The sequence below is a fragment of the Macaca thibetana genome, chromosome 19 (genome assembly GCF_024542745.1).
Source record: "Macaca thibetana thibetana isolate TM-01 chromosome 19, ASM2454274v1, whole genome shotgun sequence".
NCBI classification, from domain to species: Eukaryota; Metazoa; Chordata; class Mammalia; order Primates; family Cercopithecidae; genus Macaca; species Macaca thibetana.
The window spans coordinates 44261585-44286631 of NC_065596.1; the positions used below are offsets into that span (position 1 = coordinate 44261585).

At 40.5% G+C, this 25047-nt stretch overlaps 1 protein-coding gene across 2 annotated transcripts; it reads left to right on the forward strand.

The window, feature by feature from the left end:
- ZNF546 (zinc finger protein 546) lies at nucleotides 1–24677 on the forward strand. Of its 2 annotated transcripts, none has more exons than XM_050768924.1 (6): nucleotides 1–115; nucleotides 820–1368; nucleotides 8794–8880; nucleotides 10495–10621; nucleotides 11705–11800; nucleotides 17549–24677. In XM_050768924.1, the coding sequence occupies exons 2-6, from the start codon at nucleotides 1285–1287 to the stop codon at nucleotides 19666–19668; spliced, it is 2514 nt and encodes an 837-aa protein (XP_050624881.1). In that variant the 5' UTR covers nucleotides 1–115; nucleotides 820–1284; the 3' UTR covers nucleotides 19669–24677. The 2 variants fall into 2 exon arrangements, with proteins under 2 accessions (XP_050624881.1, XP_050624880.1); XM_050768923.1 differs by lacking the exon at nucleotides 8794–8880 and adding an exon at nucleotides 2181–2273 and having other exon boundaries at nucleotides 820–873.
- The last annotated feature ends 370 nt before the right edge of the window (nucleotides 24678–25047 follow it).

Sequence of the window (25047 nt, forward strand, 5' to 3'; positions counted from 1 at the left end):
TCCCAGAAGCCGCTTGGGCAGTGTTGCCTGGACCCCGAGGGCCCTTTACATTGCGTTCTTAAGGGTTCAGCCGCCTGGGTACTTTATTCACAGGCAGGCAAGAAGTCCGAGCTAGGTGAGGCGGAACGGGACTCTTACGAGTAGGACTGGGGTTGGAACTGCCACCCAAAATGAGGCGCTCCAGGGCCAAGACCTGGCGTGTCGTGCCCGGAGGGAGCCTCAGGCCTGTGCGTGCGTGGGGAGCGGAGAAGGGGGATTGTGTGACAAAATGTGGCAGACGGTGTATGTGTGCGTGTGCGCGCGACGGGGCGCCTGTCAGGACCGGGTGGGGTGGGTGCGGGTGCGGATGTGAGGTTGAGACAAGTGCCTGGCCCTCTGGTGTGTGTCACTGACCCTCTACTCCCCTCACGGCCTCGGTGTCTGCACAGAGCATTGTCCCCAAGCGGGAAGTCAAATATTGAGCTCTGGGATGAAGGTTCCCAGCAAGAAGGTACAGACCTGGGTTGGCGATTGGACTTTTGAATTAGAAGTGTCCCTAAAACAGACTCCTGGGACGACAGGTTGGAAGAGCGCCCAGTTGGAGCCGCTGTGTGGGCAGCTGCATTTTTCAGAACCACTGCATTCCCATAACTTTGATCTAGAAATCTGGTGTGAGTTCAGAGACACATCCCAGCCTCACTCTCACACAGCTGTTATGGGCGTGAGGTCAGCGCAGATGTAGCGCTGGAGGGGATATTCTAGGTTGGTCTGTGCTCTAAGAAAAAGCCTGCTGTCTCATGATTTTTTTTCTTCCCCCATCCTGCCATTCATCAAAACAAGGATCCTGAAAAGGAGGGAACAATTGTTGTAGCAGGTCTAAAAGTTCAGGTCCAGGTAAGTTTATATTTCCTTTTTGTTCATGAAATGGAAATCACACATTCTAATCTTCACACAGCCTTGCCTGCACCCGGTCATACGGTATGGTACCACACTGCTATGTCAAGCAAAGCCACAATCTACCGCAGAGCCTGTCACCTCATTGCTCACAGTCACAAAAATCACATCCCCAGGTACTTTCTGTGGCTTTCATTTGCATTTTTCCCTTTGAAAAAGTTCATTTGATTCAATCGAAAAAGACAAAATTATTTGGCACATAAATTGCAACTCTCTGGTCCATATCTTGAAATAAATCTTTAAATAAATGCATAAAGTGTTTTTATTTTGAGGACATGGAAACATTGCTTTGCTTTTCCTGAGTTGTCCAGTGACCTATCCCAGGCCTTCCTTTCCAGTGAACAATGGACCATGCAGGTGGACCCTCCTCTTCACGGGCCTTCAAATGACCTTCTCATTTTTCAAATCATTCCTCTGCACTCGCTTTCTATAATGGTAGAGAAATGCATATCTTGGAGTCTAAAGTTAAAACTTTGTTTTATTGAGATTAATGTTTAGGTAGAATCACATCATCCGTCTTCTCCAATCTTCTCCAAAGACCTCAGTTTTGAAGTATGACAGGATTAGAGATGACCTGACTGGTGTCAGTAAGCAGGTGATAATGGTTGCCTGTTTTCAAGGCTTTTAGAAGTGGGAATGTGATTGGAGGTCCAAGTATAGAAATCTGTGTGAACATGAGCAGGGATTTTTTTCCAAGGAATCCCTGAGTTGAGATTTATGTTTATACAGTGTTAGTTATAAGAATAAAAAGTACATATAAGTAAAGTAATAGTCATAGTGATGAAGAATCATATGCATTTTTTTTTTTTTTTTGAGATGGAGTCTTGCTCTGTTGCCCAGGCTGGAGTGCAATGGCATGAACTCGGCTCACTGCAGCCTCCGCCTCCTGGGTTTAAGTGATTCTCCTGCCTCAGCCTCCCAGGTAGCTGGGATTACAGGCACCTGCCACCACACCCGCCTAATTTTTGTATTTTTAGTAGAGATGGGGTTTCACCATGTTGGCCATGCTGGTCTTGAACTCCTGACCTCAGGTTATCAACTTGCCTCAGCCTCCCAAAATGCTGGGATTACAGGCATGAACCACCGCACGCAGCTGCAAATTTTAAATTTTATATGATTTCACTAATATTAGGATTTAAAGACATTTAACAAGGATTATATCTAAACATTTCAACTGATTACTTGCTGGAGAAGTAGAGAAGAACCAAACACTTTTCTGTCTGCTTTGCTCAAATTTTCTTATTCAGTCTGCAGATGCTGTTCACCTGGCTTGTGTATTAAGAGAAGAATCTTAATAGTGAAAAGGTCTTGTTGAATTGAAGAAGAATGTTCAAGAACTGGTAGGCATTTATTTATAATGGTCACACTGTTTTCCTACTGTTTCCATACATGTCAAACCAACTTGCTTCTGATGTGTTAAAACATTTTACTTTATAATTGGATACAGATTTATTGTATACTTCTGGTTATAGAATTAATGTTCACCTTTTATAAATTATTTAGTTACTCAGTTATATTATATAAGGGACTTATAAAGAAGAAAGTTAAAATAGCCCCAGGCTCACTGTTAATACTTTGGGGAGCTATATTTTAGCAACATTTTTTTTTTCTTTTGACAGAGTCTCGCTCTGTTGCCCAGGCTGGAGTGCAATGGTGCGATCTTGGCTCACTGAAACCTCCATCTCCCAAGTTCAAGCAATTCTCCTGCCTCAGCCTCCTAAGTAGCTGGGATTACAGGCCCTGCTACCATGCCCAGCTAATTTTTTGTATTTTTAATAGAGACGGGGTTTCACCATGTTGGCCAGGCTGGTCTCGAACTCCTGACCTCAGGTGATCCACCTGCCTCAGCCTCTCAAAGTGCCAGGATTACAGGTGTGAGCCACCATGCCTGACCTATTTTAGCAAGATTTTTCAGCGCACTTTGTGTGTGTGCGTGTGTGTGTGCACACACATACCTGCACTTTTCTTCCTGCAGAATAGAAATTGCACTAACAAATTATTCAAAGGACACAAGACTTTCTAGCTCCTAGTTAGAAAAATTAATTCTCCCTAAACCATAGCTTTCTTATATCTCTGTGCACAAAGGGAGAAGAGAAAGACACCAATGAATCCTGCTAAGTTTCATTAACCTTTGAGAAATTTACACCTTTTAGGGTTATATAAACCAATTAAGGATAATTAAAATGACACAATTTATCAAATAAGACAGTTCTTCAGAATTATACTGCTTTTTTTTAGATTTTTAAGGTTGCTTTTACAGGACATAGCAATACTCTTATCTTGGCTAGGTTTTTTTTTAGGGTTCCATTATGCAGATAGCATTTTCTAGGACAGATTTATAACAGTAGAAAACAGAATAAGGCCAGGAGTGGTGTCTCGTGCCTGTAATCCCAGCACTTTTGAAGGCCAAGGCAGGTGGATCACAAGGTCAGGAGTTCAAGACCAGCATGGACAAGATGGTGGAACCCCGTCTCTACTAAAAATACAAAAATTAGCCAAGTGTGGTGGCGGGCACCTGTAATCCCAGCTGCTCAGGAGGCTGAGGCAGATAATTGCTTGAACCCGGGAGGTTGCAGTGAGCCGAGATAGCACCACTGCACTCCAGGCTGGGTGACAGAGTGAGACTCTGTCTCAAAAAAAAAAAAAAAGAAAGAAAGAAAGAAAACAGAATAAGATGGTAACAGCTATAAATATTTATGTAAATCTTTACATATAGAACAGGAGAACAAGATTGAACCTCATATTAAAGTTATCTATTGAAGGCCTTATTACAGTAGCCCCCAACCTTTTTGGCACCAGGACTGGTTTCATGGAGGACAATTTTTTCACAGACAGGGAGAGGGAGATGGTTTCAGGATGATTCAAGCACGTTACATTTATTGTGCATATTATTCCCATTATTATTACATTATAACATGTAATTCAATAATTATACAACTCACCATAATGTGGAATCAGTGGGAGCCCTGAGCTTGTTTTCCTGCAACTAGATGGTCTCATCTGGGAGTGATGGGAGACAATGACAGATCATCAGGTATTAGATTCTCATGAGGAGCACGCAGCCTAGATCCCTCGCATGGTCAATTCATAATAGGGTTCGCACTCCTATGAAAATCTAATGCTGCAGCTGATCTGACAGGAGGCAGAGATCAAGCGGTTCATGCTAGCAATGGGGAGTAGCTGTAAATACTGATGACGCTTCCCTTGCTGGCCTGCTACTCACCTTCTGCTGTGTGACCCAGTTCCTAATAGGCCATGGCCTAGTATCAGTCAGTGACCTGGGGGTTGGGGACCCCTGCCTTAATTAGATTATTTTAGCTAGTTTTATATTGAAGAATGATGTCTCCCCTTTGGTAGTTGCAAGAATAAAAGAGATTTCTTTTCTTTTTTTTTTTTTTTTTCCCAAAATGAAGTCTCAGTCTGTCGCCCTGGCTGAAGTGCTGTGGTACAATCTCAGCTCATTGCAACCTCCGCCTCCCAGGTTCAAGCAATTCTTCTGCCCCAGCCTCCAGAGTAGCTGGGATTACAGGCGCGCACCACCACACTCGGCTAATTTTTGTATTTTTAGTAGAGATGGGGGTTTCACCATGTTGGTCAGGCTGGTCTCGAACTCCTGACCTCAGGTGATCCACCCACCTCGGCCTCCCAAAGTGCTGGGATTACAAGTGTGAGCCGCTGCGCCCAACCAAGAAGAGATTTCTTGATTATCCTTCTGGGAGTCTGTTTTATGAATGTTGTTCATTAAAAATAATTGCATCTTCAAGGCTTAGCTCTAAAATACTTAAAATATAATTATTAAAAAATGGGCATGAGACTCAAACTTTACTAGAAAAAATGAAATGAAATAAAATGATTTTATTTAATAGCAATGGAATGAAGGACATAATATCCTCTATTTTAATAATACTGGCTAACTTTTTTTTTTTTTTTTTTGAGACGGGGTCTCGCTCTGTCACCCAGGCTGGAGTGCAGTGGCGCCATCTCGGCTCACTGCGAGCTCCACCTCCCCCGTTCACGCCATTCTCCTGCCTCAGCCTCCCTAGTAGCTGGGACTACAGGCGCCCGCCACCATGCCCAGCTAATTTTTTTGTATTTTTAGTAGAGACGGGGTTTCACCATGTTAGCCAGGATGGTCTCGTCTCCTGACCTCATGATCCACCCTCCTCAGCCTCCCAAAGTGCTGGGATTACAGGCATGAGCCACCGCGCCCGGCCAATACTGGCTAACTTTTATTACGTAATTGTGTATCATTAAGTGGGATATATGTATTATCTCAATCTTCATGACAAGCCTGTGAGATAGGTGCTGTTCTTATCCCTAATTTACCAGCAAACTAACTGAAAAGTATGTAGCTGTCAGACTAAGATTCACATTCTGAAAATCTGACAACAGAGACTGTGTTATTAATGACAACGTTATAACCCTGCCCATAATGGCACATGCTCCTTTAATTTGCCTGTATCAGTTAGTAACTCATCATTGATGTCTTCCTCCACAAATAAATGTGGACCAATATAATTAGTATTAGTAAGGCCTTGGTGTGTCATCATAACTGACCATAGTTTATTTAACCTGCTGCCTACTATAGCTATTAGTGTTTTTTTTGTTGTTGTTGTTGTTTTTTTGAGACGGAGTCTCGCTCTGTCGCCCAGGCTGGAGTGCAGTGGCGCGATCTCGGCTCACTGCAAGCTCCGCCTCCCGGGTTCACGCCATTCTCCTGCCTCAGCCTCCCGAGTAGCTGGGACTACAGGCGCCCACAACCGCGCCCGGCTAATTTTTTTTTGTATTTTTAGTAGAGACGGGGTTTCACCGTGGTCTCGATCTCCTGACCTTGTGATCCGCCCGCCTCGGCCTCCCAAAGTGCTGGGATTACAGGCGTGAGCCACCGCGCCCGGCTTTTTTTTTTTTTTTTTGAGACGGAGTCTCGCTCTGTCGCCCAGGCTGGAGTGCAGTGGTGCGATCTCCACTTACTGCAAGCTCCGCCTCCCGGGTTCACACCATTCTCCTGCCTCAGCCTCCCGTGTAGCTGGGACTACAGGCACCGCCACCGCGCCCGGCTAATTTTTGTATTTTTAGTAGAGACGGGGTTTCAGCATGTTAGTCAGGATGGTCTCAATCTCCTGACCTCGTGATCCGCCCGTCTCGGCCTCCCAAAGTGCTGGGATTACAGGCGTGAGCCACCGCGCCCGGCAGCTATTAGTGTTTTTAATATTTGATTATTATAAGTTGTTATGTGGTAACTATCTTATGTATATGTCTTAATATGCTTTAATAACCACTTTCAAGAAAAAAATGCCTAAAAATGGAATTTTAGTCAAATGTCAGATATAAGGGCTCACAGTGTACTGAATCTTGTGTTAGTAATTAGAGGAATACGAGAACTGAAAACACATAAGTGCTTCTGCACAGCAGAGTCTAAAATCAGAATAGACTGAATAAGTATAAGGTAGAAGGTAATAAAAAACAGTAAAGAAATTCAGGTCACAGGCCTTGGGAGTTCATAGGAGATTGTTCAAAAAAGGAAAGGCTTTCTCTTATCAAAATGAAAAATAAGTACATATATCTGCCTGTGTGTATATTTTAAATTATTATTTTTTTGAGATGAGTCTTGCTCCCGTTGCACAGGCCGGACTGTGGTGGCACGATCTCAGCTCACTGCAACCTCCACCTCCCGGGTTCAAGTGATTCTCCTTCCTCAGCCTCCCGAGTAGCTGGGATTACAGGCATGTGCTGCCACGCCCGGCTAATTTTTGTATTTTTTAGTAGAGATGGAGTTTCGCCATGTTGGCCCAGCTGGTCTCGAACTCCTGACCTCAGGTGATCTACCTGCCTCGGCCTCCCAAAGTGCTAGGATTACAGGCGTGAGCCACTGCACCCAGCCTAAATTGTTTTTAAAAGTTACAGATTATACTTTAAAACTATATCAAGTAATGTCATGCAGCTCGGCAGTGCTGACATATGGATATATACATTTTTTAACTTTTTTCTCTCTCTTGGTTTTTGCCTGTCCTTCATTCCTTCTTTACGTATGTGTGTGTGTATTTTTCACAAATGTAATCATATTGTACATTCTGGGTTTTAACCTTATTTTTTATTTAGGACATATCTTGGATATTTCCCAAATCCTTTATATATTTTCTCCAATTTAGTATAGTATTTAATGTCTATTTACTATTCTGTTACATAGATGATCTGTAACTTACCTAACCAGTCAGCTATTGCCGGACTCAGAATGCTGAATTCCACCCTCCCTGCGTGCATCTTTTTTATTTTTGTTTTTTTCCAATAAGCCTTTTACACCCCTAACCTGCATGCATCTTTTTTTTTTTTTTTTTTTTTTGAGACAGAGCCTTGCTCTGTCACCCAGGTTGAAGTACAGTGGCGCGATCTCAGCTCACTGCAACCTCTGCCTCCCAGGTTCAAGCGATTCTCCTGCCTCAGCCTCCTAAGTAGCTGGGATTACAGGCATGTGCCACCATGCCTAGCTAATATTTTTGTATTTTTAGTAGAGAGAGGGTTTCACCATGTTGGCCAGGCTGGTTTCGAACTCCTGACCTCAAATGATCTGCCCGCCTTGGCCTCCCAAAGTGCTAGGATTACAGGTGTGAGCCACCGTGCCTGGCCTAACCTGCAGGCATCTTAATACACATTTACAATCATTTGCTTTGGGTAGAGTCCCAGAATTACGTTTGGATGGCAAAAGTCTCTCACATCCTTCTACATGCCATGTTTTAAGGTCCTACAAATCTGTAGCATTTACGCGGTATTCATTTCCCTGTGATGTTGCTCATCTGGCATATTGTTAATCTTTTAAGTCTGCCATTCTAATAACTGTCAACTGGTATTTCCTTAATTAGGATCTGCTTCATTGTATTGAAATTTAATAACTTCAGTGGATGATATGCTGCTATTTTTAGTGAATTGCCCACGCATAAGTTTCATTTGAAAAAATTCTGGGCTTCAGAGGCAAAAGCCAGAATTGAGAGCAAGACCCTGTCTCCAAAAAAAAAAGATAATTGGCTTTATAATTAGAGAAATGTGGATTCAGAACTCAGCTCTGTCTCTTACTAACTGTGATTTTGGGCAAGGTACTTTATTTTAAGCCCTTATTACCTCATCTGTTGAATGGAGATAAATGCATGGCATGGTTAAATGTTGATATGATGAAGGACCCATCATGCAGAAGATCCTAAAAATAGCTATTTTTGTTGTCATCACCTGGCAACCATGGGCATGAATTTACACCACCCCGGCCTTGATATTGAGATATTGGAGTGGTCAGTGAATTCATAGATGTTCGTGATTGGGAACTCAGTTAGGAAATTGGTTGGAAACAGAGGATTCTGGGGACTGTAGTTCTAGCTGGGGAAGGGCTACACTTGGGCAAGTGCAGTTTTGCGGTGAGAAGGGCTGCCCACTGTCTTCTGCCTTCCTGTCTGTGGAGTCCAGGCAGATAGCCAAGCCATGAATGATATTTGGGTTTGAATGGGTGGCCCCTTCTCAGTCCTAAGGTGGGCATGGGTGGAAGAGGATCTGCTCAAGTCAGGACCTAACAATTCAGTCTCAGCTACAGATCAGCAGCATCCAGAAGTTGAAGTGAGCCAGAGACCGTTCTGCTGGAGCTCCTGGTCGTGCTTCATGCAGGAAGCCTCTACTCTGTATCTACACTTGCACAGGTGGTTTCTCATGGTATAGGAAGGGTTTGGCTTTATCTGAGTTCCCTGTTGTCTTCCCTGGTTTATAGGTGCAGAATGGTGGGGTTGGAAGTAGAAATGATGGCAAAACAAGATCTTATTAACTTAAGTCATTTTAGGAGTTCTGAGACACATCTGGTCTCAGAGTCACTTGTTCTTTCCCCAGCCTCGGCTTCTCTGGATTCTGTGCTTCTCCATGGAGGAAGCCCAAGGAGAACTGACAAGTTCTTGCCGTTCTAAAACCATGGCTGATGTAAGTTTGTGTTTTTCTTCCTTGAAATACTGTGTTTTAAAATTCATGTGATCATTGAAGTCTCATTATCATGAGACTTCCTTCCTAAGACCACCCTGTTGTGGAACCTGCTCCCTAGTTACTCTGATCACAGTGAAGGATAGTCCCAAATAGCCTAGTGTCTTCCTCATTTGCTCCTGTTTTCTCTTATCTGTGCTCACTTATTGATCATTCATCTATGAACCCGGTCTTCTCTCAGGAACGCTGATGGAGCAGTGAAAGATGAAGTCCGTCAAGGGAAATATTTGAGTTTCTGTCATCAGAGTCATATTCTTTTTTTTTTTTTTTTTTTGAGACAGAGCCTTGCTCTGTCGCCCAGGCTGGAGTGCTGTGGCGACATCTCGGCTCACTGCAACCTCCGCCTCCTGGGTTCAAGTGATTCTCATGCCTCAGCTTCCCAAGTAGCTGGGATTACAGGCACCCGCCACCACACCTGGCTTATTTTTGTATTTTTAGTAGAGATGGGGTTTCACCATATTGACCAGGTTTGTCTCGAACTCCTGACCTCAGATGGTCCATCCTCCTCGGCCTCTCAAAGTGCTGGGATTACAGGTGTGAGCCACCATGCCTGACCAGGAGTCGTGGTTCTATGGCACACAGATGGTGGTCCCATTAGACTGCACAGACCTGAGTTTTGTGGGTGGATGGGATGGGATTTAGTGTTCAGTGTTTTGTCTTCTGCAGTGACTCAAACATTGTCTTCCATGTCAGCCTCAGAGGCAGAGGTGAGATCCCATGTGTGGCTTAGAGGACTAGGTTGGAGTATGACTGGGGCCTGCATATGGTAGTTTCAGTGATCCAGCCAGGGAATCTCCAAGGGATGAATAAGAAAACAAAAGTCAATTTTGTGGTTGAGGAGGTCGTGCTGGTCTCCAGTGACATCAGTGTCATTGTGGATACGTCAGCATCCTCTGGCTTAGGAACAAAGCAATTGTTTCTGAGGTATGGCAGGGGTAGCAGATAGGAAGATCCTCCAGTCCCTAATGATGGCTGGAAATAGGCTCTGATCCCTAATGATGAGTGGAAACAGGATTGGAGAAGACCTTAAACATTTTGGCCAATCCAAATGCCTAAGAATAAAAGAAGAATTAGTCTGCTGTATCCACAAGATGGATGATATTATTAGCTAGCCAATAAATATACTAACTGAAGACTTTTCTTATGAGGTTATTTTGCATCATGATGAACCTGAGTTTTAATGAAATCACGTAATATCAGTCAAATCCTGTTTTCTAAGAGAAATTTTAGAATACTTTTTGGTGAAAAAATTCTTTTTCCAAAAATTTTTTGAAGGGAAGAGAGGATGATGAAACTTGCATTTATTCAGAACTTAAACTGCAGGCACATAATGGGCAATGTGCTTATTCATGCTATTTCACTTAATTTGCATCAACAATATTCTTTAAAAGCATATAAACACTTTATTTCAGAAGTATTAATTTCCTTATTCTTTTATACACGTTGCAGGCTTGAGCCCCAGTTTATTTGCTTACTATGTTGCTTCTTTCCTGCAAAGCAGTTTTCCATCTTGAAAATACATTTAATTTTTTTAAATACATAGGCTTGTCGTTTCAGGTATCCTTGGCATTTAGGGATGTGTCCATCGACCTCTCCCAAGAGGAGTGGGAATGCCTGGACCCTGCGCAGAGGGACTTGTACAAGGATGTGATGTTGGAGAACTACAGCAACCTGGTCTCACTGGGTAAGGTATCTGCCAAAATCGTTTACAATCTGTTCTCTGGAGTATCAGCTTTCTCCACTGTCAAACTTCAGAATTCTGCTTTAAGAAGCCGACTGACTCCCCCTATTTCTAAAGTCATAGTTTCAGCAGTGTTGGGGTGGAAATGGGCACCTGTGTTAAGCAGCTTCACCTTTCTGTCCCTCAGTGACATTCCCTCCTCCCTCTGATTCTTCCTGTTATTGCTTGCTTTTCTCAATAATTTCCAGGTTTGAGCTGTGTGAAATTTTCAGAGAAACCAGATTTCATATAATGCATATACTCAGAATTCCTATAGCTGCTCTGTGTTAATATCTGGCCCTCCTACAAGACAACAGCTAGTCTCAGAATTCTAGTTTTCCTGAATTATCAAAAGAACCTCTATGGATTATACAGTGGTGGATAGAGTTAACAATAGTCATTTAAAATTCAAGCCAACACACCCCATCCTAGAGGAGACATATTCTCCTTAACCTGCTTTGCAGTTGAAAGTTAAAGTCTGTGAATTTACATTTTCCGTTGAAGGAATATCCGAGGAAGAACCTGGAAATGTTTTAGGAAACTTAGTATATTTCTCCTAGGAAAATAGTAACAACAACAAAATAATACTATATACTGGGCATATTTTTATGCCTTTGCATATATTAATTCATTTAATTCTCACCACAGCCCTAAGAAGTCAGTAATATCAGCCCCATTTTGCATTTGATAAAAGTGAACATGTGGAGGGTAACTTTCACGGTCACACAGCTGGTAGGTGGCAGAAGATTTGAACCGAGGCCATAGGGCTCCAGAGGGCGTGCTCACTGGTGCCCTCTCTGTATTGCCTTTAACAGCAAAGCAGACCTTTTCGCTCTCTTACCTTGTCTCTTTAGTCCTGTAATTGTGAGTCCATGTTAACATGAATATTCTTAGGTGGCCTTTTTCTTCTTTGCTGTCATGGCATTATCTAGTACCATTTTCACCTGCAGTTTCTTACAGATGTAACCAAGTGTGAATTGTCATGTCAAGGTTATGGTCGTTTTTGTGTTTTTCTACAACATGTGTCGTTTCTTTTCTCGTGAGCAGGATATACCATTCCTAAGCCAGATGTGATTACTTTATTGGAGCAACAGCAAGAGCCCTGGATAGTAATGACGGAAGGGACAAGGAGTTGGTACACAGGTGAGTGACAGCAAATCAGGCAGGAGGGTGCTATCACAAGTTGTGACCCGTCGTGTCAGGGAGGAGGCACAGCACTGAGTTGTTTGGAAAGCTCCCTTCAAAGGCTTGAGACCTGTGGAGAAAGGACTGATACCTGAGAAGCATTCAGATTCTCTCCACATTAGCTACTAAAGGAACTTTACCCAATTTGCCATACTCCTTGTTTCTCTTCTCTCATATTTCTCTCCTCTTTCAAAGTGGGGGTGCTTTCTTCCCCATCGATGACCATTTTACCTTTGTTTCCAGGTCTCCTTTTACATTTTGATTTATCTTCATTCCTCCATTGTCCAAGTTTTATTCATCAAATATTTCCCATTTACCTAACCTAAGCCAAGCACTGTGCTAGAGATTAGGCGCTATTGGGAGACACTCTTGTTGTCGTAGAGATGTTGATATTATATAAACATTTTGTCAATAAGTAAACAGATAATAATCAGGTTTTCATATGTGTTGTGAAGAAACTTAAGCAGAGTAAGGAGCTAGAGTGTTGGGGAGTTAGTAGGGCTAATTTAGGTAAGATCAGGAAAGGCCATTTTGAGGTGATGATCTTTGAACCAGAGACATAAAGTAAGGTCTCAGGCCATGTGAATATTGAGGAAGAACATTACAAGCAGAAAAAGCTGCAAATGCAAAGGTTCTGAGATGAACCATCTGTGTTTATTCCCAAAGCAGATTATGCCACCTGATGTGAACATGCTTGCACAATTGTTTTTGTGTTCAGATGTTTTCATTTCTCTTGGGTGTTCATTTTTCTTGGGAATATATGGAAGTGGAATTTCTGGGTCATAGGACAAGTGTATTTTTTTTTTTTTTTTTGAGACAGAGTCTTGCTCTGTTGCCCAGGCTGGAGTCCAGTGGTGCCATCTCGGCTCACTGCAAGCTCCACCTCCTGGGTACACGCCATTCTCCTGCCTCAGCCTCCCGAGTAGCTGGGACTACAGGCCCCTGCCACCACACCCGGCTAATTTTTTTTTTTTTTTGTATTTTTAGTAGAGATGGGGTTTCACCATGTTAGCCAGGATGGTCTCGATCTCCTGACCTTGTGATCCACCTGCCTTGGCCTCCCAAAGTGCTGGGATTACAGGAGTGAGCCACCGTGCCCAGCCAACCAGCGTATTTTTTTAATCATATATGTTGAGGTATAATTAATGTAATATAAAATGTACTCATTTTAAATGTCAATTTTTATAACTTTTTTTTTTGAGACAGAGTTTCACTCTTGTTGCCCAGGCGGGAGTGCAATGGTACGCTGTCTGCTCACAGCAACCTCCACCTCCTGGGTTCAAGCCATTCTTCTGCCTCAGCCTCCAAAGTAGCTGGGACTACAGGCATGCGCCACCACACCAGGCTAATTTTGTATTTTTAGTAGAGACAGGGTTTCTCCATGTTGGTCAGGCTGGTCTCGAACTCCCGACCTCAGGTGATCCACCCACCTCAGCCTCCCAAAGTGCTGGGATTACAGGCATGAGCCACCATACCCAGCCAATTTTTATAACATTTTAAAACAGTTTTATTGACATATAATTGGCATATAGTAAACTGCACACATTTAAAGTATAAAATTTGCTAAGTTACCCTGTATATTGTGAAACCATTACACAATCAAAATAATAAACATATCCATCACCTCCAAAATAAATCCCTCCCTCATGTCCCTCTCTACCCACTGCCCAGGTAAGCACTGATCATCTCTCTGTCACTATAACTTAGTTTTCATTTTCTAGAATTTTGTGTAATGGAATTATGTGGTGATTTTTTTCTTTCTTTTTTAAAAATATGGTGATTTTTAAAATTTAGCGTCATTCACTCAGCAAAATTATTTTGAGATTCATCCATGTTGCTGTATGTATCAGTACTTCATTCCTTTTTATTGTTGAGTAGTATTCCATTGTATGGATGTACCACAATTTACTTATCCATTTATCTATAGGGATGGACATTGAGTTATTTCCAGTGTTTGGTTATTACAGATAAAGCTACTGGAAACTTTCATGTAAAATTATTTGTATAGACTTATGCTTTCATTTATCTTGGGTAACTACTGGGGTAGAATGGGTAGATCATATGATAAATATATGTTTATTTTTTAAGAAACTGCCACACTGTTTTTGAAAGTGGTTGTATCAGCCAGTAGCAGTGGCTCATGCCTGTAATCCCAGCACTTTGGGAGGCAAAGACAGGTGGATCACTGGAGGTCAGGAGTTCAAGACTAGCCTGGCCAACAAGGTGAAACTTCATCTTTACTAAAAAGGCATAGTGGCAGGCATCTGTAATCCCAGCTACTCAGGAGGCTGAAGCAGGAGAATTACTTGAACCCGGGAGGCAGAGGTTGCAGTGAGCCGAGATTGTGCCACTGCACTCCAGCCTGGGTGACAGACCAAGATAATGTCTGAAAAAAAAAAAAAAAAAGAAGAAAGTGGTTGTATCCTTTTACTTTCCCAGCAGAAGTTTATGAAAATTCCAGTTCTTCCACATTCTTGTCAGCACTTGGTGTGGGCAGTCTTTTAAATTTTAGCTGTGCTAATAGGTGATGAGTTACGGTATCATATTGTGGTTTTAATTTTCATTTCCCTAATGCCTAATAATCCTGAGTAACTTTTTATTCTTAATTTATCATCCATATATCTTCTTTGGTGAAGCATCTATTACAGTCTTCTGCTCGCCTGCCTGCCTTCCTTTCTTTCTTCCTTCCTTCTTTCTTTCTTTCTCTTTCTTTTTTTTTTTTTTTCAGAGTCTTGCTCTGTTGCCCAGGCTGGAGTGCAGTGGTGCAACCTCGGCTCACTGCAACCTCCGCCTCTTGAGTACAAGCAATTCTTCTGCCTTGGCCTCCTGAGTAGCTGAGACCACAGGCATGTGCCACCATGCCCAGCTAATTTTTGTATTTTAGTAGAGATGGGGTTTCGCCACACTGGCCAGGCTGGTCTTGAACTCCTGACCTCAGATCCACCTGCTTCAGCCTCCCAAAGTGCTGGGATTACAGGCATGAGCCACCGTACCTGGCCTTCTGCCCATTTTCTAATCGCATTGGTTGTTTGCTAATTATTGGGTTTTGAGAGTCCCTTATATATTCTGGATGTAAGTCCTTTATCAAATGTATGATCTGTAAACTCTTAACAGTGTCTTCTGAATAGCATAAGCTCTTAATTTGATTAAGTTCAGTTTATCACGTTTTTCTCTTATGGACTATCCTTTCAGATCATATTTAAGAAATCTTTGCCCAATATAAAAAGTACAAAACTTTTCTGTTTTCTTCTAGAAATTTTTTTTTTTTTGACAGAGTCTCTCTCTGTCGCCCAGGCTGGAGTACAGTGGCAGTCTCGGCTCACTGCAACCTCCACCTCCCAGGTTCAAGCGATTCTTCTGCCTCAGCCTCCCTAGTAGCTGGGACTACAGGTGCCCGCCACCACGCCCAGCTAATTTTTATATTTTTAGTAGAGACAGGGTTTCACCATATTGGCCAGGCTAGTCTCGAACTCCTGACCTCATGATCTGCCCACCTTAGCCTTCCAAAGTGCGGGGATTACAGGCGTGAGCCACTGCCCCTAGCCTTTCTAGACATTTTATAGTTTTAGATTTTTGCATTTGTGTACCTATTGTACACAAAGTCTTCCAGAAACTTTAAGACAAGGGAATACTTCCAAACTCACTCTTCAAGTCCAGCATTACCCTGATACCAAAACTAGACAAAGGCATTATAAGAAAAGAAATCTATAAGTCAGTATCTTTCATTTACACAAATGCAAAAATTCTAGACAAAGTTTTAGCCATTTGAATCCAACAATTCATGAAAAGAATAGTAGTTACTGGCCATTCTTGGCGTTCCTTGGCTTGCAGATGCATCACTCCAGTCTCTGCCTCCATCTTCATGGCACCCTCTCTTGATCTCCCTATGCCTCGCTCTTATAAGTACACCTGTTATTGGATTTAGGGCCCACCCTTTTTCCATATTAGGTCACATTCACAGGCACTGGGAGTTAGGAACATGTCTTTCCTGGGGGCCACAATTCAGCCTACTATGTCTGAGAATAAAGGTGTTTATTTTTCTCCTTTCTAAAGCCTGTGTTCTTCTCCTTGCCACTCTACTAGCCAGGACCTGCAGTGTAGTTACTGACTAGCGGTGAGTTTGAGGATCTGTGAATGAGTAATGATAAAACACAACTGATGCTCACCATATAAAATATCTCAGTACTTGAGATGGGACAGAGACAAAGAGAAGGAACAGTAGCCACACACATAGGGCAAATGTAAACAGTTTTGGAGATACCTAATGTTCAAGGTGACAATAGGTAATTGGAAGATGACGAAATACAAAAATGACTTTTCCATTTATACTTTTGACTGAGCAATTTTGGATGTACCTTTGTTCCCGTTCAGAAGGGAAGTCATCTAGGAAAGAGCATATTTAATTGCTGGACTAGGATGAGATTGGAATCAGGGAGGTATATTCATAACTATGTTGTAATTTGGGGAAATTAAGTTATGATACTTAGCTGCCTTCTCGGTGACTTGTTTGTAATATTTACAGAGGTGGTTTGCAAAGGTCTTACAGATCAGAAAGGACTTTTTATCCGTGGTAATATGTTTGGGTTTTATTGTAAGGGGAATGAGAAACTCTATTTTAAAGGGAAAAGAATTATGTACAGATTTTCAAAATGATCCCCATCAAAGCTATTTGATGAAAAAGATTTTAAATGCACATATCGAGGACTTGTGTCTATAGATTTTGATTTTGTCTGGTTTGGTGCCTGAACAACAGTATATGTAAGAAACTCCCCTAAATCCATCCTAAATAGGAGGACCACTGATGTACCCTATTCTCCTACTCACCTATTTTACCATTCCTTTTTTTTTTTTTTTTTTTTTTTTTTTTGAGACAGAGTCTTGCTCTGTCACCCAGGCTGGAGTGCAGTGGCGCAATCTTGGCTCACTGCAAGCTCCGCCTGCCGGGTTCATGCCATTCTCCTGTCCCAGCCTCCCGAGTAGCTGAGACTACAGGTGCCCGCCACCATGCCCGGCTAATTTTTTGTATTTTTAGTAGAGATGGAGTTTTACCATGTCAGCCAGGATGGTCTCAATCTCCTGACTTCATGATCCACCTGCCTCAGCCTTCTAAAGTGCTGGGATTACAGGCATGAGCCACCACTCCCAGCCTATTTTACCATTCTTAAAAGTCATATCATTTTCTGAGGTATTTTGCGTTCTTTTAAATTGCACTACAATAATTTAGAGTTCTCTAAGCTAGGAACCAGCAAACTATAGCCCATGAGCCAAATACCTCACTGCCCATTTTTGCATGGCTTATAAGTTACAACTGGTTTCTTCATTTTTTCAGTGGTTGAAAAAATCAAGATTTTGTGTCATGTAAACATTTTTTGAAATTCAAATTTCAGTGTCCATAAGTCAAGTGTTATTATAACACAGCCACACTTATTATCATCTGTGGCTACCTTGGTGTTGTAATAGCAGAGCTAAGTAATTGTGACAGAGACCATATGCCTCCCAAGGCCTAACACCTTCACTATCTGGTCTTTTACAAAAAAAGTTTATTGACTCCTGCTCTAAACCATTTATTTCTAATGTATGTTATTTCTGTTTTATCTTTTATTTCTACTATAAGGTACAACCCCCATCCCTGCCCCAACACAGAAAAATAGCATTATAGCATTTGTTTGCTTTTTTTTTTTTTTTTTTTTTTTTTTTTTTTTGCAGATTTGGAATACAAGTATATCACCACGAATTTACTTTCAGAAAAGAATGTTTGCAAACTCTATTTATCTCAATTGCAGACAGGGGAAAAAAGTAAAAACACCATCCATGAGGACACCATTTTCAGAAATGCTTTGCAGTGCAAACATGAATTTGAGAGACAAGAGGGACACCAGATGGGTTGTGTTAGTCAAATGATAATCCAAAAACAAATATCTCATCCTCTACATCTGAAAATTCATGCTAGAGAGAAATCATATGAATGTAAGGAATGTAGAAAGGCCTTTAGACAACAGTCATACCTTATTCAACATCTGAGAATTCACACTGGTGAGAGACCCCATAAATGTATGGAATGTGGAAAGGCCTTTTGTCGAGTGGGAGACCTTAGAGTACACCAGACAATCCATGCTGGGGAGAGACCCTATGAATGTAAAGAATGTGGGAAGGCCTTTAGACTTCATTATCACCTTACTGAACATCAGAGAATACATTCTGGTGTGAAACCCTATGAGTGTAAGGAATGTGGGAAGGCCTTTAGTCGTGTTAGAGACCTTAGAGTACATCAGACAATTCATGCTGGAGAGAGGCCTTATGAATGTAAAGAATGTGGGAAGGCCTTTAGACTTCATTATCAACTAACTGAACATCAAAGAATTCATACTGGTGAGAGGCCTTATGAATGTAAGGTTTGTGGCAAGACCTTTAGGGTACAACGACATATTAGTCAACATCAGAAAATTCATACTGGTGTCAAACCCTATAAATGTAATGAATGTGGGAAGGCCTTTAGTCATGGCTCATACCTTGTTCAACATCAGAAAATTCATACTGGTGAAAAACCCTATGAATGTAAAGAATGTGGTAAGTCCTTTAGTTTTCATGCAGAACTTGCTCGACATCATAGAATTCATACTGGTGAGAAACCCTATGAATGTAAAGAATGTGGAAAAGCCTTTCGTCTTCAAACAGAGCTTACTCGGCATCATAGAACTCATACTGGTGAGAAACCCTATGAATGTAAGGAATGTGGGAAGGCCTTTATTTGTGGTTATCAACTTACTTTACATCTGAGAACTCACACTGGTGAGATTCCCTATGAATGTAAGGAATGTGGAAAAACCTTCAGTAGTCGCTATAATCTTACCCAACACTACAGAATTCACACTGGTGAGAAACCCTACATATGTAATGAATGTGGAAAAGCCTTTCGTCTTCAAGCCGAACTTACCCGACATCACAGAATTCATACATGTGAGAAACCCTATGAATGTAAGGAATGTGGGAAGGCTTTTATTCATAGCAATCAATTTATTTCACACCAGCGAATTCACACCAGTGACAGCACCTACGTATGTAAAGAATGTGGGAAGATTTTTAGTCGTCGCTATAATCTTACTCAGCATTTTAAAATTCATACTGGTGAGAAACCCTACATATGTAATGAATGTGGGAAAGGCTTTCGATTTCAAACAGAACTTACTCAGCATCACAGAATTCATACTGGTGAAAAACCCTATAAATGTACGGAATGCGGGAAGGCCTTTATTCGTAGCACTCATCTCACGCAACATCACAGAATTCATACTGGCGAGAAACCCTATGAATGTAAGGAATGTGGGAAGACGTTCAGTCGGCACTATCATCTCACTCAACATCACAGAGGCCATACTGGTGAGAAGCCCTACATATGTAATGAATGTGGGAATGCTTTTATTTGCAGTTATCGACTTACGTTACATCAAAGAATTCACACTGGTGAGATTCCATATGAATGTAAGGAATGTGGAAAGACCTTTAGTCGTCGGTATCATCTTACACAACATTTTAGACTTCATACTGGTGAGAAACCTTATAGCTGTAAAGAATGTGGGAATGCCTTTCGTCTTCAAGCAGAACTTACTCGACATCACATAGTTCACACGGGTGAGAAACCCTGTAAGTGTAAAGAATGTGGGAAGGCCTTCAGTGTTAACTCAGAGCTTACTCGACATCACAGAATTCATACTGGTGAAAAACCCTATAAATGTAAAGAATGTGGAAAAGCCTTTATTCGTAGTGATCAACTTACTTTACATCAGAGAAATCATGTTAGTGAGGAAGTCCTCCTATGTGTAATGTAAAGAGAATATGATGGCCGTTAGAAAATGCCCTTTAGCAGATAATTTATAATTTAAGAAATTTTCTGTTTGTTACAGAACATGTGGGAATCCCTTTTACTTCATGCTCACAATTTATCAGAAATTATTTCATATGTTAAAGAGTTGAAAGACTATAGCATCACTCAGTCCCTGTTAGACTTTAGAAGATTGATACCGATGCACTGCATCCCAAACCATCAAGGACCTTTTCCCCTGCAAACTGTTGTTGAACAGTGCTTCTCTAAAATGCAGTAATAATGGGCCAGGTGAAGTGGCTCACACCTGTAATCCCAGCACTGTGGAAAGACAGGAGTTCAAAACTAGCCTGGGCAACATAGTGAGACCCTGCCTCATGGCTTTAGTGAGCCATGATTGTGCCACTGCACTCTAGCTTGGTGACAGAGTGAGAGCCTGTCTCTAAATAAATAAATAAAATGTAGGCCAGGTACAGTGGCTCACACCTGTAATCCCAGCACTTTGGGAGGCCCAGGTGGGCAGATCACCTGAGGTCAGGAGTTCAAGACCAGCCTGGCCAACATGGTGAAACCCTGTCTCTACTAAAATACACAAATTAGCTAGGCGTGGTGGCAGGTGCCTGTAATCCCAGCTACTTAGGAGGCTGAGGCAAGAAAATTGCTTGAACCTAGGTGGCAGATGTTGCAGTGAGCCAAGATCGTGCCACTGCACTCCAGCCTGGGTGACAGAGCAAGATTCCTTCTCTTAAATAAATAAATAAATAAATAATACTAGAATACCAGAAAAATGAAAAGAAAAAAACTGAAAAAACTCAGTTTTTTATTATGGTATTTAACTGAGTTAACTCTGTCAGATTGCTGCAAACATTTCTAAATACTTGCTCTCAGTATCTATAACTTTTGCAGAGACCTGAAGCAAACAATTTGTGGACCAGTGTCAACACATGGACCACACTTTATATAGCGCTGTAACAGAAAATGATTCTGTTAATGTAATGAACATGGGAAAGGCCAGCCTTGGCATATCTTTTTGATATATATAAATAATATAATTCTCACAATTCCACCTCCGTCTATGTGGTGTTTGGCAAAACATGCCCCTGTGCCTTCGTTTTTTAAAATGGTAATAATAGTACCACCTAATAGTATTTTTGTGAGGATGCAATGCTAATAAAAGACAAAACTTTTAAAAGAGTATTTGGCACATAGCGTTTGATCAATAAATAGTGCTTTATTTTTTTCATTAGGGATACACTTAGTACATTCATGTGAGAGCAAGGCCCTGTGGGTGTAAGGAATTTGTAAAAACCGTCTATTACCTTTCACTCCTTATTTAGATTGGGATAATTAACAGGATAATATCCAGTAAAATAGATTAAACTTCCATTTATAAAGTCAGAACCTATCTCTGAAAATTAATGTGAGAAAGAGATCTCTAGATTTGATGGGTGTGAAGATTATGAGAGTAAAGGTTTTAAAGACTCAGGGATAGCTATAATGCTTTTTCCTTTTTATAACCCAAAAAGCAGGTACGTCAGTCTGCTTTTTCTGCCCACAATTAATGATAAATTAGAAACTAACAGCCACTATCCATTTGGAAAAATTAAAAGAATAATGAACACTGTTATGTTCTATCTAGATTCAGCAATGGTTAATGTGTTGTCACATTTGGTTTGCTTATACATAATATTTACATATTTTGCTGTAGTTTTTGAGTATAAATTGTAGATACTGTAACACATCACATCTAAGAATAAAGGCTGCCTCCTGCTTAATTGCTATATAACAATTGTCCAACCTGTCTGTGCCCCAGGGCAGCTTTGAATGCAGCCCAACACAAATTTGTAAGCTTTCTTAAAACATTATGAGATTTTTTTGCGATTTTTTTAAAGCTCATCAGCCATCGTTAGTATATTTTATGTGTGGCCCAAGATAGTTCTTCCAGAGTAGCCCAGGGAAGCCAAAAGATTGGACCCCCACCCCCCAGTAACTTCACACCTAAGGAGATTCGCAATAATTCCATAATCTGTAATATTCAGTCTGTGTTCATATTCTCAGTTGTGTTCATTCTTTTCACTTGTGTAAAGAATGCTTTTCATAGGTTATTTTTAAATTCAGGAACCAAGTTCATGAATTACATCTGTGCATTGTTTGTATCTTTTAAAATAAGAATGGCTCTTCCCCCCACAACTCTATTGCAATATTGACTTTTTAAGCACTCAGGATAGTTGTCTTATAGAATATCACATTCTGGAGTTTTCTCGTTTTCTCAAAGTATTTTTTAATGTGCTTCTTTATCCCCAGTATTTCCCATTAACTGGAATTTGGGATTAGAGACCCAATTAGGTACAGATTAAATATTTTGGCAAGAATACTTCATAGGAGAAATTTTGTATTTTAATTTGTAACCCATTAGGTGGCATACAATGTCATTATACTACTATGGTATCCTTAGTTCATTCACTTGGTGTAGCAGAACGTACATTCCAAAGATGGCCACAGCAATATATCCCATTCTGCATGTTCACCTTACAATGTGATACTGACACTCCCCAAGAGGTAGAGCTCATGGTCCTTCCTTTTGAATCTGGCCAGGCGGGCCTGTGTTTATGGCAGGAGTAACACTGTGATTTCCACGACTAAGTCACAAAAGGCAATACAACTTCTGCCTGACCCACTTGGGATGAAGCCCAGCCACCATGCTACGAAGATGCCAAGTAACCACACAGAAAAGCTACGTAAAGCTGTCCTGATTACAGCTGTAGTTGAGGTAACAGCTGGCATCCAGCACCAAGCGTATGAGGGTGTGAGCCTTCAGATGATTCTAACCCTTAACCTTCAGAAGTTGTCCTAGCTGGTGCTAAGTGGAGCCGAGAAAAGCTTTCCCCCATGAGCCTGCCCAAATTGCAGATTTATGTGTAAAATATTGTCTGTTTTAAGCCACTAAGTTTTGGAGTAGTTTGTTACACAGCAATAGGTAACTGAAATACTTGTTTCATATGGTAATCGCCAGATTTCTCTGTTGTAAAGCTAAGTATTTCTTTTAATTTAATAAGTGATCTGTAGGGTAGTACTTTGGCATTTCGGAAATTTAAAATCTCCAATTATATAATGACACTAGATTAAAAAGAAAATGAAACCATAAAGGACAATTTAGAAATGAATGTGAGATCAGAATTTGTGAATGTGGTCAAACCTGTGCTCAGTGAAAAATCAATAACCTGTTAATGTATTCAGGAAACAAATATTGAGGGTCAGCGCTTTGTTTCTCCTGCTCACCACTCTACTCCCAGTGACTTAATACTGTCTCTTTAACATAGTAATCGCTTATAAAACTGTTAAAATAATGAAGAAGCATTAAACTCAAGAAACTAAGGGAAAAATAAGTCAATATAAGAAAGAAGGAAGGATCATTAAAAGGAGTTAATGAATTTGAAAATAAAATAGACTTATTAAGGCTTTGTGAAAAAATATTAATCTTGATTTTAGCACATCTGATCAAAGGAAAAAGATAATTACAGCATTGTGAATGAGAATTGGATGTAAGTACAGATGGAGGAGATATTTTTTGTTTTATCAAAAATTTCAAGGAGGTAATATCAAAATTTCACTAGCTCTTTGTACACTGATATTATAATCCTCATAATACAACAGACGAGGATAGTTCTTAAAAGACAAAAATGTAGGTGAGTCTTTATGAAGAAAGCAGAAATTCTAAACCATAAGCACATTCATTCAAAAACCTAGTAAAGCAGTTAAGCAAAACAATATCTTTACTTGGACTGTCCAGGGATAGATCTGTTCTAGTTTTCCAAATTGATGATGGGAAAGGAAGAGCTGATCCAGTCCAAATATCTTCAAGATCCATGTTCTCAGTTTTTCTTAGCTTTAGATGGCCAAAGTATGGCCTAGATTGGATATGATAATTTCCTCAATGCTTAACACTGAGCACAATTTTTCACATATTTGAAATCAAGGTGTATCTTACAATTTATGGCGTCTGACAATACTTCCAACCAGGTGGCAGTCATCAAGCAGTTTTGTGAGAAGCCTTCCTGGTAAGAACACAAAAGCATCTGCACCAAAATATATAGATTTAATGGCATGTAGGGGTTTACGTGAATATATACAGTTGAAATTCAATTCTTAAAATAATTGTAACTCATTTCTTTAAGACTACCATACTACCACTTTCCTCAACTTAAACTAATGTCCATTGTCAACCAAACTGTCTGTGATCTCATGGATCCATTATGGTTTGCAACTCCAGGTCCATTTTATGCCAGTAAGACAGCCATAGTATATCATTGTACAAGTCATTTACTATCTAGTTATATCATTGCTCAACATTTGCAAATTCTTTTTACAAATAACGCTAATTGGATGTAACAAAAAGCAGAGTATTTTGAGACATATATTAATGCAAAATTTTGTTACCATATCAGTGGATTGTTCCTTCAAAGTACCAGTGCCTTAACACAACATATCTAAAAGAACGTCTCTGGGATTAGTAGTACTTAATGGCACTTGAGAAATGGTTTGTGGGCACACAGCCTTGTGAAGTTTTGAATACTAAATCCCTTTTTTAAAAAAAATGCTTATTATCAGGCTATCAAAAGATTTGAGTCTTACAATAAAAATTTGCTTAACTTTAGTGCATGATAAACTTTACTAAGGAAGTCTCATTCAGAATATCTAGTATTTTGGGATGTGAACCCACACTGGAAATGCCATAACCCAAACAAGTGACCCTAAAGATAGAATATTCAGATCTTATGGCAGATGTTTAGCTATGCTGGGAAAGGAAATGAATGATGTATTTCTCTGCTGCTCACATATTCCTCTGCAATAAATTGCTGGCCCAATTTTGTTTTTATATACTCACTACTATACTAATGAGGATGGCTCAATTTTTTATTTGAACATACTATAATGAATTTAAATTTTATTGGTGAATATTTATGTTTTAACAGGTTTTCACTATTTCAAATATACTTCAATAAATATCCTTGTCTGTGATCATTGGTTTATGTGAACTGGAATTTCAGTAGCTGTATATACATGGAAGAACAATTGCTCATACATGATACACTCTTTCAGTTATGTTAGATAATACTAAATCAATCATAGGTTCAAATACCCTACTAAATATTTCCAAATTGTTCTCTTAGATCCTGTGAACTGGTAAACTGAGTGTCCCTGTAGCTTCAGTTTAGGTATGTTTTTGTATGTATTCCTAAATTTTGTCTTAAGCCACTTTTGAAATGTATTTCTTGGCCTATCATCATTCCTTTACTTTGACTTTCGTATTCTTGGCTTTCTCCATTATTTTTGTCTTGTTTTTTTTCTTCCCTCTAATTGACTTGAATGTCATTCTGGATACTTT

What these genes read in the sequence shown, in the direction of transcription:
- ZNF546 (XM_050768924.1), top strand. Translation starts at nt 1,285, where the DNA reads ATGCAGGTGGACCCTCCTCTTCACGGGCCTTCAAATGACCTTCTCATT. An exon ending in TGCACTCGCTTTCTATAATG is followed by an intron (nt 1,369 to 8,793) that starts GTAGAGAAATGC and finishes TTCTTTCCCCAG; the next exon opens with CCTCGGCTTCTCTGGATTCT. An exon ending in GACAAGGAGTTGGTACACAG is followed by an intron (nt 11,801 to 17,548) that starts GTGAGTGACAGC and finishes TTTTTTTTGCAG; the next exon opens with ATTTGGAATACAAGTATATC.